The 16193-nt window shown below is 38.5% G+C and overlaps 1 protein-coding gene across 1 annotated transcript; it reads right to left on the bottom strand.

Moving 5' to 3' along the window:
* Positions 1-1222: 1222 nt before the first annotated feature.
* Positions 1223-15932, bottom strand: LOC120535757 (PILR alpha associated neural protein). The gene is made up of 6 exons (XM_039763799.1): positions 15831-15932; positions 6813-6879; positions 5797-6371; positions 2128-2209; positions 1669-1872; positions 1223-1585 (listed from the first exon to the last, which is right to left on the bottom strand). Exons 2-6 carry the CDS (start codon positions 6821-6823, stop codon positions 1564-1566), a joined length of 894 nt encoding a protein of 297 aa, XP_039619733.1. The 5' UTR covers positions 6824-6879; positions 15831-15932; the 3' UTR covers positions 1223-1563.
* Between the last annotated feature and the right edge of the window lie 261 nt (positions 15933-16193).

Consider the following 16193-nt stretch of genomic DNA (forward strand, 5'->3'; position numbering starts at 1 on the left):
ACTCTGGCAGGAAATCAGAGCCTCTAGTAGAACAATCCATGTCAACAGCACACTAGCTTGGAATTCAACTGGGGCCAAAAATCTTTGAGAACACAATGCCATCTCCTGTGCCACTGTCCTAATTTTTGTGTGTGTTTTTTTTTTCATACAATGGTAGGTAATCTCATAAAATATTTAGACTTGAAGTCTACATAAAAAGAAAACTGATCCTGTTCTTAATGTTTTATGTTAATGATGATCCACCACAAAAAATGCACCTGTACTTAGTAAAGAATTGTTTCCATGAAGTATGGAAAAAAAAGCATAGGATATAGACTAAGTGCTAAATATGAATATAGTCATCACTGATGCCAAGGTTTTTTGTAATTTTTCTAGAATTTTAACAAATGCAACAAGCACCCATCTTTTTATTTTCTAACCCATCCAGTTCAGGGTGTCTAGCCCACTAACACTGCATGCAAGAAAGGAACCAATTCTGGACAGAATGCTGGTCTACTGCAGCCCAAATATGTGTAAACTGGCCCAACATAAGTAAATGAGGGTGTATGAGCAACAAACTTTTTTTTTTGACTAACCACACCTTCTTGCTGATTGAACAGAAGGCTGTTTAGAAATTCTTTGGAAATAAATATTTTATTTAGCTGTATTAACAGAAACAGAAAATAGGCAATTGGTTTTAATGTATCATGAACAATGCCTTACTATTATGAATAGTTGTACAGCAACAAAGCAGGGATATGGTACCCACTAGCAGCAGTCCTGCCTCCCACCTACAGTATTCTTTTATTTGTAGTTTTATCATTATATTCATCCATGGGTTGTCATCTCTCTGTCCTCACAGTAACAATGTCTATAGCCCTTTATCAGTCAGTCTATTATCCCCTCACCTATTTATCCAAAACCCAGTTTTTCTTTCTCAGGCTCTGATTCCATTCAGCATGAGCTAATTACTGAAACTCATTTCCGGAATCACACTGTTTAATTAGCAAGATTAGACTTCCGGACTTGAGAATTACACAGCCTAATTTAACTTGAATGCAGAAAATTAATTAGAGGGAATTAACTCTCACTCTCCTAGTCACCATACCCTCCTTTCCCTGCCCTCTTTCTGTTATCCTCCGCACCTGTCAAGCAATAAAAACAAGCAATGATGTCTGAATACAGAGCGCTTACACTTCACTTCACCAAGCCAGTCATTGAATAATTCTCACCAGGTAAGCAGTAGTTTTAAAGACAACTTTATTGTCTATAGTTGACATTGTTGCTTTGTACAGCATTACTGAAACAGACCAGTCAAAGACAGAGTTCACCTCAATGTGAAATGCAGGCTTACACAGAGAAACAAACAGTAAAAATAAACTGAGGCATTTATAAAAATAGGTTTACAAAGTCAGAACACTATTTCAAAGAAGTGTTTTTTTTTGTTTTTTTTTTTTAAGAAGTTCAGGCTCAAATTAAAAGAAAGAACACTGTCCAATTAAAATTGTGTTTTTAAGAGACAAAAACAATGGGCGGGAAGAGTCACAGGTAAAGAGTAATCAGAGGGTCAATACTGATGCAGTTTTACAGATTCACTAAGGGAATCCTAGAAAGGAAAAGAAAGACATCATTACGTTGATTGTATTAGATGCCTAACAGTGTAGCCAGTTATTCAAAAGTTCTGCCTACCTTCCTCTATGAAGTGCTGACAGCTGACTGCCTTCGACTGCTTGCTTCTCCTCTAAAGGTGAAGGAGTCTGTGGTTCAAGAGAAGGCGTCCGAGGGATGGCCCCTGCAGAGGTAAGAGCCTGCCGACTCTCCTCTGAAATGAGTGTCCGAGACAGAGTGAGACTGTGGGAGAGGGGTGCCCTCCTCTTTCCTCTATGATCATAACTGTAATCAAAACAAACCAAATTAAAGTTTTTTATTTTAACCTTATATGAAACTGGATAAAAGAGTGTCCTTAGAGTGGAAGTTCAATGGAAATGCAGTAGATTCAACTTCCTATATCATACACTTTTCCTTCTTTGTTGAGTTACTAAGTCTTGCGTAGCTGCTTACTAACCCCTTTAGTTGCCCACCTACACTGTTCTAACATTTCCACAAAAGTTCCATCTAAAATGATCAAATTATATGAAAGAATCTCACCAGAGCTTGGCAGTGATAGTGGCTGCAATCAGTACAAGCAATGTTGAAATGATTATGGTGACATAAAATTGTGGATCTACAGCTGTAATGAGAGAGAACAAACAAGTCGGTCAACAATCGTTTTACACAGTGCCATTTATACACAAAGCAATTCTTTAAGTAAAAAAACATAAATGTAACAAAAATACAGCACATATACAAATGTTAGATTACCATATAGTGTCAACTAAGTGCTAGGAGAACTGGAAAAAAGAATTTTTACAACAAAATTACTTACAGTGAATTGGACTGAAAAATCAATTCCTCAGGGTAGTGCTTTGACCTATATGTTAGTGCAGAGGTAAACAGTATTTTATATGTTAGAAGAGTATACCCACAACTCTTGAAGTTGCTGCAAAATAATCTTTCTAGAAACAATAATCAAAACACGGTTGCTATGCAAGGCAGTAAAGAGTCAATGGCTAGCCAGTATTCACACAATGACACACTTTAATCCTCTTTCTCTACAAGCAGCACATTGAGGCACCTGATTTCTATTGTATGGATTTTCAGTGCAAACTGCATAACTGGACCGAGTTCATCCCTCAGTAATACTGATGCTGGATATACATAAATTATATGGCTTAACTAAAATAATAATTCTTGTATTTTATTATATAATAGTAGGCATGGTGGCACAGCAGTTAGCACAGCTTCTCATAGCTTCAGAGTCTGGCTTCAATTTCCTGCCCAAATACTGTCAGTGTTGAGTTTGCCCTATCTATGTTTGCAAGAGCTTATCGTCCATATACTCTGATTTTCTTCACACACCCAAAATGTGCAAGTTAGCTTAACTGACAAGTCTAAATTAGTGACTATATCTTGTGATGGATTCATGTCCCGTCTATTGTTGATTCCTGCCTTCCACCCAATGCTGACTGAGTAGGCTTCAGACCCTAAAATGGACTAAGCAGTTTGAAAGTGGTTGGATGGATATTGTAAAAGGTCTTATAGAAATTTATAACCATTTTGTGTAAAATACTGAAACATTTATGTTTTCTAGCGGTTTTCCAGACTACCGCTGCTCAATAATCAGTCCCCTATGTCCTCCTGCAAATGCCATTTGAATAGCTACAAGCTAAATCACATGATGCCTCAGAGCCACAAGGTCTGTCAGTATAACATCATCAACCTGTCCATTTTCCAAACCTGCTGTTTAATATCACAATGTTGTTGTGCCCTGCCCATATCCAGACAATTTCCTGCTCCACCTGAACATTACTACCTCATGCAACTCGGCTTAAGGTAGGCAAGTTCAGTTACAGGATGCTGGCAAAATTCCCACAAGTGAATATCAATAAAATAAATCTGCTTCTGGCGTAGTGTCCAGCACATGCTATAAGACTTAAGACTTTCCCTTTGAAATGTGGATACAGCTAGCCATTTTTTCATTTTTCAGAAAAGATTTGTGTTTCTAAATGCTACACTTCTAGAGTGCAGGTGTATCTCTCTTTCATAGATGTAGTAATACTTTGTTATACGTCTGTTCTCTTTAGATAGGATCACTGCGAATATCTTTTAAAATGATTCCTGGTCAAAATTGGTGGATATACTCCCAAATGTTGAGTAGTCTCCTGATGAGGAAACATCACATACAACTTCCAAAGCAGAAGAATAGCTGGTGTACTGGAGGAGCTGTAAATCCATTGGGAGACCTGAATTCCCAGCTCAGCAATATGTTATACCCACTGGCATAGCACAATGTTCATCCCCCCTAAAGTATTTACAATGGGGCCCAGATTTAACGTTGCCATATATAGTGGCTTCACACATTTCACATCATTTTGATACAGCTGCTAAACATAAAACAGGCATTGATTAAAGAAGCACAATTCTTTTAAGGCTACATTCACAAGGCAGCTAAAAGTGAATGTATCTATACTTTTTTCTTTTGTATCTGTTTTGCTTTTTGGAACTGCTCAGATTATTTTTGTGACTGATCCAAATCTTATATGATCATAAATGCCTATCCTGAATGCCCCCACATACACAAAATAATTTTGTCAAATAGATGCTGGCTACTGCTGTACTTCACTCTGTTTCAGAACAGAATGCATCCAAATTCGTAGGCTTATGATGGAATTGAAGGAAAAACAGTAAACGAAGAGTTTTGCATTTGTGTGCATTTATTACTGCCAGTGTGCCGATAGAAATGGTTGGCTCAAGGGACAGGAGAAGGACTGGTGAGACGGTGATGGGACATGTTTGGCTGCAAAACAGTTGTTATGAGAGCAGTGTAAATCCATTTTGAAAAGTTTAGCTAATCACACTTCTCCCAAAAACATCAGATCTGTCTCAGATGTGACTGAAAAAATGGGAATGGAGCTGCAGTGCAAATGTAAACCTTTTTTGGTTTCAAATGTCAAATGAAACTGATTGCATGCAGTTGTTTAAAAATGACAATGACTTTTGGGCCTCGTAGGGGATATTCCACTGGTCATACAGGTACCACAAACTAGAGGCAAAGAGTTGTAGCAGTTACAGATTACCTGGAAATAATATTTTGTTATGTTCTTAAGTTATAATTAGTCACTTCAGCAATAGTGTGTTTTAATCAAACCTCTGATAGTTGATGCAGACATGTAGAGGTTGTGGTTGAACAATTCACTACAGAAAATAGACTGCTAACTACATAATACACTGAGGCGACGGTGGAGGGATTGGTGCCACACTGCAGATTTTATAACATCCTTCTTGCTCAATCTTACCCCCCTGCTAACATCACCTCTAATATAAAAGATGTTATTACAAACAAAAAAGCACTGCTTCTCTATATCCTCATGTCATGGGGCATCTTTTGACTTTTGTTTTGTAGCTTTTGTGAAGTTCTGCTTTTTTTTTTAGCTCTTCTAGCTTAATTCAAATTGAGAATTAATTTCACCCTGGTGAAGCTTACAGGTGTTTAAATGAGCCATCATTCTGCAGTATGACAACAGGCAGTGAGAAAGAACCAAGCTGGTGTCTGGCCTAGTGCCATGGTTCATTGTCTCCCATGGGGATTGAATCAATAAAGGTTACGCCTGTAAGGACATTTGATTGTAATTATGTTACCGTATAACAAAACAAACTTTATCAAAATGCTGCTAACAAGCATTAAGTATTACAGTCAGGTGTCAAGTGTCTGAATACAATTTAGAATTACTGTACAGTCCTTAAAAAGACCTCAGAAATCCCTTCTAACATGTCTACTTACATTTAAACCTGCGGGAAAATCAAAAGCTTATGAACTTTTCCTTCCCTTGGTGCAAAGACATGATGCACCACTTGTTATTTTTTGTTACCTTTCTGGTGAAGAATTTATTCATATGGTACTGTGTTTATATTGTTTCACCTTGTGATGCTAGTTTCTTCTAGCATTATTTGGAAAGATGCTCACTTTGCGAAGGTTTAAAGTAAAAAAAAAAAAATAAAAAAAAAATATGTTGACTAAATGCCCAGATGATTATAAAATATTGTAATCAAAAATGCTTGCTTATGTACTTTTAATAGAGAGCAGTACATTGAATTACAGTTATAAACAGATTATCATCCTATAAACAGTGTTAAATAAATCATGGAATATTTAACATGATTATGTTGTACTATTCACTCCTAGTTTGTTGCTATGAGCTCCTCAAGAGTCCACCTTACCTTCAGTCTCCTTCTCAGAAAGCTCGGTCTCCAAAGTTACTACGCCATGTCCTCCACTTTTCTCCCTTTCTCCTCCTCTGCCTCTTTCATTGGGTCCCAAGGAGTCATCTTGAGGTGGTGTTGCCGTGTTATGAAAATGAGGACGATAATGTGGATGGTGAAGCTGTTGATTCTGCTGGCGATGACGCAGTTCATGTGCTGGTACATCACCTGTGTCATCTTCTGGAGGTTGGGTAGGTCCCCAATCAATGGCCCAAGGAACTGTGGGTGGGGCAGATGACGTTAGTGGAAGAGGTCGCAGGGCTTGTCGCCTACCCCTCTGTTGGCTGGCTGTCTCTTGATGCGTTTTAGACCCAATCATTCCATTTAAACCACTTTTTGCCTTGCTATTCTTCTGTTCCATAATTTTATCTTTCCATCGATTTGTTCTGTGGCCTGACCCCTGCAAGGGATCATGGGTGGTTAGCCCTTGCTGGAAGCAGTTACACGACAAAGTTTCTGCAGCCAAAATTAGTAGGAAAAGAGTGATAAATAAGGGCAGCCGCCCATAATTTTCCACAAGAGCGGGAAGAAAGCTGCAGAGGGAAAGAAAATGAAAAGCAGAATAGATAGAGGAATCACAAAGAATGGGGAAAAATATGTATTTTTAAAGCAAAGAGTCTGAGAGAAATTTTACTTCACTGCATTTCTTAGAGGAATTCCCTTATAGGCTTGCAAGTTCAGAGAAATACAGGAGCCCTCTAACAAAGCAAATGACATGAACATTGCTAATAATCTGACATCTGAGAAAGAAAAAGATGTCTGTTTCTATTATGTAAAGGTATGGAAAAACTAAAAGGCATGTAGCTGTTCACTGGAGTGTATAGAAGAAAAGACTGCTGTGAAAATGTTAAAGTCGATTCCACCAGATGCACAAATCACTCACTAATATCCACTTATATGCGAATTAAGCAGGAGCCAATAGCAGATTCCTCCCCCTCTTTCCACCTCCAGTTTTTCTGATTTCTCTCTCTCACCTCCACTTCATTTTGGACGGTTCACAGCTTTAATGGATCCCCTTGACGATGCATCTTTGTATCTGACCTGCAACACACAGGAATGAACAAGTGACAGAGACAAAGAAGAGGGAGGAGAAAACTAGCACAGATTTGCAAGAGACTGATCAGGGGGCGACAAACTGCTCTCATTAAGATGTGACTCACTCTATTTCTAATTGTTTTATATGAAAAAGAAACATTTTAATGCTGTTTCTCCCCTACTGAGATTAAAAATATGTTTCTCTTTCCTCTTCTTCTCAGCTCCACAGAGCAGAGCGATACATTAATTTATGCAGCAGTGATATGCTGTAGGTACTAACAAAGTCCAGGGTCTTAAGGAAAATTCTCATTTCAGTTTCAGCCAAGGTTTTAATTACTTCATTGTTTTTGGACAAATGTAATACTTATATTAATATAAAATTAACATTACAAAAGTAACTATAATAAAAATGCCAAATCATTATCTATCAAATAAATAAGATTTAAAACTAAAAGTTCAAGGATTAGAGTTTACGGTGCACAGTTAAACATTACAAATAGTCAGAATACATGTCACCAGCTGTTTTTCTCTATTATTCTTCTTCTTTCGGCTGCTATACAAAGGGGAAAATGGCCCAGTCAAACGTTGCAGTGGATAAGATCAATCAGTCACTGCAACCTCTTAAAACCACTTTTTCCATTACTGGGTTACCAGCAGCACTGGTAACAAAAGGCAAAAGGCAGAAATCAGCTCTGCAGGAGATGCAGGTCATTCAGGGGACAATATCCGAACAAATAAATCAATGCAATATAGAAATAAGAATTAACCTAACTGGTATGTCTTTGAGATGTGGACAAAAACTGAAGCAGCCTCTAGAAGTCAACCAGGAGAGCATCTAAACTTTAGATGATGACATAAATAGGAATTAATCTTAAGTTGATGAGTATGTTTTATTACATGAAAATACTACCAGCAAATCAATATTTATTTAGTATTGCACAATTAATAGTGTGAGCTATCAAAAATAAACACCTATATATCCATCTGCTAACAGAATCGACAACAAATAACCCTCCATCCTGTATCCAAATCCACTAATTCAATTCAAGGTTGCAGAAGATGGCACCCTATCCTAACAACGCTGAGGTCAAGCCTTTCAAATGGGTACAGGACAGGCCTGTTGAGAGAGGGAGCCAATTGGACAATTTGGCATGGGCCTTATCTGATAGGAGGGACCTCACCTCAGCCAAGGTACTTCAGTTTTAAACCTGTGGCAGTTCCTAAAGGTAAAACTATATAAAATAATAGTTATTTAATCAATGAATATAATATATATATATATATATATATATATATATATATATATACACACACACACAGTGGTGTGAAAAACTATTTGCCCCCTTCCTGATTTCTTATTCTTTTGCATGTTTGTCACACAAAATGTTTCTGATCATCAAACACATTTAACCATTAGTCAAATATAACACAAGTAAACACAAAATACAGTTTTTAAATGATGGTTTTTATTATTTAGGGAGAAAAAAAATCCAAACCTACATGGCCCTGTGTGAAAAAGTAATTGCCCCTTGTTAAAAAATAACCTAACTGTGGTGTATCACACCTGAGTTCAATTTCTGTAGCCACCCCCAGGCCTGATTACTGCCACACCTGTTTCAATCAAGAAATCACTTAAATAGGAGCTGCCTGACACAGAGAAGTAGACCAAAAGCACCTCAAAATCTAGACATCATGCCAAGATTCAAAGAAATTCAGGAACAAATGAGAACAGAAGTAATTGAGATCTATCAGTCTGGTAAAGGTTATAAAGCCATTTCTAAAGCTTTGGGACTCCAGCGAACCACAGTGAGAGCCATTATCCACAAATGGCAAAAACATAGAACAGTGGTGAACCTTCCCAGGAGTGGCCGGCCGACCAAAATTACCCCAAGAGCGCAGAGATGACTCATCTGAGAGGTCACAAAAGACCCCAGGACAACGTCTAAAGAACTTCAGGCCTCACTTGCCTCAATTAAGGTCAGTGTTCACGGCTCCACCATAAGAAAGAGACTGGGCAAAAACGGCCTGCATGGCAGATTTCCAAGACGCAAACCACTGTTAAGCAAAAAGAACATTAGGGCTCGTCTCAGTTTTGCTAAGAAACATCTCAATGTGGACCTTGTGGACTAATGAGACAAAAGTTGAACTTTTTGGAAGGCAAATGTCCCGTTACATCTGGCGTAAAAGGAACACAGCATTTCAGAAAAAGAACATCATACCAACAATAAAATATGGTGGTGGTAGTGTGATGGTCTGGTGTTGTTTTGCTGCTTCAGGACCTGGAAGGCTTGCTGTGATAGATGGAACCATGAATTCTACTGTCTACCAAAAATCCTGAAGGAGAATGTCCGGCCATCTGTTCGTCAACTCAAGCTGAAGTGATCTTGGGTGCTGCAACAGGACAATGACCCAAAACACACCAGCAAATCCACCTCTGAATGGCTGAAGAAAAACAAAATGAAGACTTTGGAGTGGCCTAGTCAAAGTCCTGACCTGAATCCAATTGAGATGCTATGGCATGACCTTAAAAAGGCGGTTCATGCTAGAAAACCCTCAAATAAAGCTGAATTACAACAATTCTGCAAAGATGAGTGGGCCAAAATTCCTCCAGAGCGCTGTAAAAGACTGATTGCAAGTTATCGTAAACGCTTGATTGCAGTTATTGCTGCTAAGGGTGGCCCAACCAGTTATTAGGTTCAGGGGGCAATTACTTTTTCACACAGGGCCATGTAGGTTTGGATTTTTTTTTCTCCCTAAATAATAAAAACCATCATTTGAAAACTGCATTTTGTGTTTACTTGTGTTATATTTGACTAATGGTTAAATGTGTTTGATGATCAGAAACATTTTGTGTGACAAACATGCAAAAGAATAAGAAATCAGGAAGGGGGCAAATAGTTTTTCACACCACTGTATGTATATATATATATATATATATATATATTGTGAACGCTGGCCCTGGCACAGACAGGCGGACGACATATTTTCACCCAACACACTTTATTTACACTATTTACAAGTTTAGTGCACTCACGCAACCCCAGTGCCTTCAGCACCGATTCCCCAAGTCCAGGGCCCACAGTCCTTGTGCCTTCCTGGCTGCCTCCAGTCCTTCAACAAGCTCAGTCCTTCTGCCTCCCGACTTCCACCGCTGACTGGAGGGAGGCGGCCCCTTTTATGGGGAGCCGGATGGGCTCCAGCTGCTCCCCGGCACTTAACGGTGGCCACACCCCTGTGTGGCGGAAGTGCCGCTGCGCACCCGAAGCCGTCCGTGTCTCCCGGTTGTCTTCCCGGCACTTCCTGGTGTGGCGGAAGTGCCGGGCTCCCGGAATAAACAGGCACTGGGCGCCACCTGGCGGTGGCCACGGGTCCCTACAGGGCTGGGCTTCCAAGCCCTGTACCCAAGGCCCTCTGTCTAACCAGGACGGACGCCCCCACTCGGTCTGGAGGAGGCACACGCCCTCCTCCGGTCCTCTAAGGCATCCCGGCTGGGCTCTATCCCCGGCCGAGGACCGTACGGGGTAAACCGGCATCGGGGCGCCGCCTGGCGGTGACCACGGGCCCCTACAGGGTAGGGCTTTCATGCCCTCGACCCGTGGCTCCCCACAGAACCAGGACGGACGCCTCGCGGTCTGGAGGAGGCACAAGCCCTCCTCACGTCCTCCTGGGCAATATATATATATATATATATATATATATATATATATATATATATATATATATATATACACACATATATGCACACACGCAGTAGCTACAGTAAATGTAAAAATATTTGATATCTCTTGCCTTACGTATACCATCAGCATTAGTCCTAAGCCTGTCTTAGGCGGCACTTCTTCCCATAAAGCCGTCTTCTCAGACTCTGTCATTCCAAGGTGTTTTGCCCTCCTTCTGTCTGCTTTTTGACTAGCATCAATGGTAGACAGACACCCATTACTGTCTATAAAAAACATAAATCATATGCTTGCGAATACTGCCCGTGTTATAAGTTGACTCTCTGCCTACGACTTTCCTCTGTATCCTTGTGTCTCTCTTGCCCAGTGCTTCCTGTCTCAATTGTATGAGCAACCAAAGACAAACTGACCAATCAGATTGCTCAGAGGGACCGGGCGCACACAGACAGTGTTTTATTATATAGTAAAATATATTGTATATATCATTATATTGATTTAAAAATATAACCAAGGCATTACTAGTGTTTCTAAAGGTCAATGCTGCTTGAAATGACTGATTTTTCATTTATTACTCACATATGACTGTAAAGACCCATTTTCAGCAGCCACTGCTTCATTAACTCATCCTTATTTGCTTAATTTTAAATTCTAATTGGTTATAAGAAAAACATTTGAAATTGCATTAATGCTGCTGCAACCTGTTACTCGGTTCACTTGGGTTTCAAGGTCTTGAAATTTCAATTCTGGGTTCAGATATGGCCAAAATGAAACAGCTTTCTATGTCAGTGTACGGTTTGTTTTTTTTTTGCTTGCAGAATTAAGTTTATTCCATGTGACGCACTGCCAGGCAGGAACCCATGGATTTCATATAAAGGTATCTATTGCTGTCTTGAGAGAAGACATACTGGATCTAATATGATAGAAAAACAAGAGTAAGGCCCAGATGCACAACTCCAGAAGAAGGGAAGTACATCAGAGTCAGTAGTTTGTTTCTTAAACACCTTATAGGTCCTTAGTTAGTTCTTTAAATGCAAGCCAAACACCAGTGTCATCTACAACAGAGAAAAGATGGCTCCGGGATGCTGGCCAAAGAGGCAGAGTTTCAAAGAAAAAAGCCATATCTGAAACTGACCAAGAATAAGAAAAAGTTACAATGGGCAAAAGAACGCAGACATTGGACAGAAGATGACCGGAAAAGTATATTATGATCAGGATCCCACAATCGTTTTTTTCTCTGTTGCTGATGACACTAGTGTTTGCCATGTATTTAAAAAAGAAACCAAGCAAGGGACTGTAAGGTGTTTGTTTCTTAAACTACAGACTCTGATTTAGTTATCTTCTTATGCAGTTGTGCATCTGGGCCAGCGTGTTCTTTTTCTGCCCTGGTTAGATCCCTTTTGCCTTCTTCTTTCAAGACAGTAATAGATACCTTTGTATGTAATCATCAGTTTCTTGCCAATCTGTCACATGGAATAACCTTCATTCTGCAAAAAGAGAATAGACTGACACGTTTCTTGAGAAAGCAGTTTCATTTGTGCCATTTTTGATCCCAGAACTAAACTTTGGGAATGCCAGTATCTTGCAACCCAAGTGTACAGATTTCAGCTGTGATACTGCAAATAAACATTTCTCTAATAACCAGTTAGCATGTAAACATGACTAATAAAGGATTAGATAACCATTGACCTTTAAGATGCCAAATGAATGGCTGCTTAAAATGGGGTGTTGCCGTCATATGTGAATAATACATTTAAAATCAGTCACTCCCAAGCAGTAATTGCCTTGGTTATACTTTTAAATCAATTTAGTAGTATCTTCCTCATAAAGAGGTGTCAATTTCTATCAGACATTTGTAATGAGAAGTCAAGCAAAATGACACCTTTTATTGGCTAACTAAAAAGATTACAATATGCAAGCTTTCCTTCTCATTACATCCATAATGGCTAACATGGTACAACACCCTAGTACTATCAGATATATGAAAGTTTCTGGGTGTATCCAAACCTTTGAAAAGTAGTGTGGGTGGTTTTATTTTATTTATACGTACACACACATACCGAGCATATATACCATTCTTTATATTAAAATATTATTTATACTTTTTCCCATACTTCATGTGAAATCCTGCAGGGTCCAAGCACTAGTCCATCACAGTGTACACTTACACTCACATACACGTTGCCAGTTTGGGGTGCTCTGTCCTAACCTGAATGTCTTTGGGTATGGAAAAAAAAGTCACAGTACCAGAGAAAACTTAACAGACACACAGCGTTTGACTGGGACAAATTTTGAATCCAGTTTCCCAGTGCATTCAATCAGTAGAACTAACTCCTGTACCATTATGCCATATAACACAATAAGTAGTAAGCTTAACATAAGTAAATAATAGTAAATCAAAAGCATCAAACAGACAACAGGTGACCAATACTCAGGATGTAAGGCCTGGTTTCAGTGAGTGAGACTGCCTGACAGAGGGCCATTTGAGGAGGCAGTACAGGTAAGGATATGTCACCTGCTTTATTCTAGTTTTCTGACCTACACAGAATCTGTGTGCTTCTTAGTTAAAATAGTGATTTAACACAAAATACTTGTTAAGTACATAATACATGTGCTGTAGTTGTTGTTTTACACAACAATCTGATGAAATGCTTAATTTTAAATATTTGTTTTAATTTAAATATTACAAAGCTTTGTTTTCCTTGCCCCCTTTCATACTACACATACATAGAAGTAATGAGCACAACTGCATCAGATATAACCATTATCATCATTAGCTTATTCAAGAAACAATATTATTCATGAATTCTACACATTTTAATAGAACAGAAACTGTAATAAAGACCAGCAAGACACACATTGAATTCTGTGAAGCATTAACAGTTATTGATATGGACAGCTACTAACACAGCATGCAGTTACTAAGTGTCTGATTCACGTGTCACTGGAAAGCGGACTGCTTTAAAGATGGTGGTGTCTGATGGTGTTCCCAGACATTACATAAAATAAAGACTACCAGTACCTATAAACTGATGCTTTAGAAGCAAATATTAATGCATGTGGCTTTGCCTTTAGAAACAAAAAAGACTGACTACAGTATGTTACAATATACTGTAATAAATATTAATAAGTTCCTCATTTTTTAACATACATTTTAATTCAATTGACAATTAAAATTACTGGAATATTGCTGAAACCTTGACACAATTAGTACAATCATGAAGTTATAATTTACATTTCATACTTTTATCTTTCAAATCAAATCTAGGAATGCAGGTGGCTGGAGTCTATCCAAATAATAACATGTACAGAGGTTGTCATACTCTCTCAACTTACTCACTCTCCTTCATGCAGGGCCAATTTAGAGTCAACAATTCCCTCAACCTGAACATTTTTAGTAGTAGGGAAGCATACTGGGGAAAACCCATGCATCCACAGGAAGATCAATATTTGTACCAGGATTCAGACTCATGACAATAGAGCCGTGAGATGGCAATATCCCCTGATGTTATAAACCCTTTCAAACTAACACATTCAGTCAAACAGTGTTTACAACTTTAAAATTCACTTTTAATACAGCTTTTACAAACAGCAATTGAGAAAAAGTAATGCAACCTACTCTAAACAAAATAAAATCTTTACATTCTAAGCATGGCAATCTTAAAGAACAAAAAACAAACTGCACATACTAATACAATTGTAACTTGAATGTATGGTATATCTGTTAACTCCATGCTAAATTCAGACCTGCAGAGCAAATATTATCATAAAACAGTAATACAGTCTGCTTATGCCAATATATCACAGATGCAGCCTGTTCATGCAAAAGGGATTACAATTCTTGTCTATTTCCACATAGCTTATTAGAGAAAACTAAACTTTAACAGGGTCCACAGATATTAGAAGAGCATAAACTTCCTTTTATCCTTTTGTTGTCTAATGGGAAAGATATTCTGAGCATAAAGATGAAAAGCCAGCCTTCACATTACAACACAGGGCAAAGCTACGAACACAGCCTGAGTTGTCTAATAGGACTTCTACCTCAATGTACCCTACACATCAAATATTAAAATAAGGTTCATGCAAGTGACACAGACTAGGCTTCTAGTAAAAATTACATATTCATGTAATGTGTAGCAAGTGAAAAATCAGAAATGTTACTACAGAGTGCACAAAGTTGTTTTATTGATAGAGAGCAAACTAATGATTCACATTTAATGTTACATTTTACACCATTAATTCCGAACTACTCATATATAATAAATATAAGTAGGAGACAAAAATCACAGTAGAATAAAACATACTAAAATAAAAAGAAATCTGTCAGAAACTCAACCTAGAAGAACAACCTTGACCAGCATATAAGAAAAAAACACAAATCTAACAAAACTAATTCTGATCAAGCCTACCCAACCTAACAGAACAAGCATACGGACACGGACTGATAAAGGAATTTTATCAGATATCACACACGATAAAACAAAACAAATACTTATTCAGGTTACATTCTATTAATTAAATAATAAAGTGATCTCTCTTTGTGTATAAATGTGATTAAAGTCATGAAAAATCATAAGTTATAAAAGGACAAAAACAAAAGGAAACAGCAAAACAGTAAAAGCAAGACAAATAATACAACAAAGCTGGTGAGAAGGGAGACAGATGGAAAGGAGGAGAGACAAGGGTCCACAGTTCCCAGCTTGCTTCTCCAATTTATGTAGACTTAATCATTATTAGGAAAAAAAAATCAGAATGCATCCCCACACACCCAATCCTTCCCCTCTTTGGCATCTTATCTTTTCCCCCATGCTGTCTTTCTCTGTTTCTTCCACCCTCCCTCCCAGCTGAAATCATTATGCACTGACAAGTGTTGTGAGTAAGACAAAACGATCTCATTATGTACCCTCCCCTGGAGAGAGGGAATGATAGAAAGCAAGAGGGAGCAAGAGATGAGAAGTGAAAAGGAAGATAGGGACAGGTGGCAGTAGCGAATAGAGAGAGAACGAAAAGACTCCAGTGGGGAAAGCCAAGTGAAATCTTTAAGAAGCAACAGTTATGTTTCCGTATGCAGCTTTATGAAGCGAGGAAAGATGTGGACCAACAAGCAGAGTTAACTTACAGACAGAAATAGGCAAGATGCAAAGAAAAATGAACAAAGCAGTGGAAACCTGACTGGGTAGTAGAATAGTCCAAAGACATCTGAGCATCTCGACAAACCTGGGGCTGTGATATGCAAGCTAAGTGTCAAGAAAAGGTGAGCAGATTTAAATGTATAGCACTGACCTGAATCCACAGAGAGCAAGAGAAGAGGAACAGCAGAGAAGAGAAGACTGCCGTTGCTGTGGCGACTGACAGACTGAGAGTAAGGATGAGAGAGGGAGAGGGAGAGAGAGAGAGAGGGTAGGAGGGAGGGGAAAAGAGAGGGGGAAGAGGAGGGGTGAGAATGGGAATCAAGAGATGTTCATGAAAGAAATTTAGGATGGAAGGGTGAAAGGCTGGGAAAGATGGAATGAAAATATTTAACTGCTAAAAAATATGCAGGTAAAAGTACTTCTTTCAGATACACATGTACATAATGTAATATTTTACTTTGCATGACAAATTTACATCTTGAACCTTTCTATAAAAATAAGCACTAAGAAAAAT

This window comes from Polypterus senegalus, chromosome 9, assembly GCF_016835505.1.
Source record: "Polypterus senegalus isolate Bchr_013 chromosome 9, ASM1683550v1, whole genome shotgun sequence".
Classification (NCBI taxonomy): domain Eukaryota; kingdom Metazoa; phylum Chordata; class Cladistia; order Polypteriformes; family Polypteridae; genus Polypterus; species Polypterus senegalus.

Excerpts from the sequence above, each read along its gene's own strand:
- LOC120535757 (XM_039763799.1), bottom strand. Across the intron at positions 2,210-5,796 it reads TTCTGAGAAGGAGACTGAAG|CTGTAGATCCACAATTTTAT; the intron begins GTAAGGTGGACT and ends CTCTCATTACAG. Across the intron at positions 1,873-2,127 it reads ACTATCACTGCCAAGCTCTG|TTATGATCATAGAGGAAAGA; the intron begins GTGAGATTCTTT and ends TTTTGATTACAG.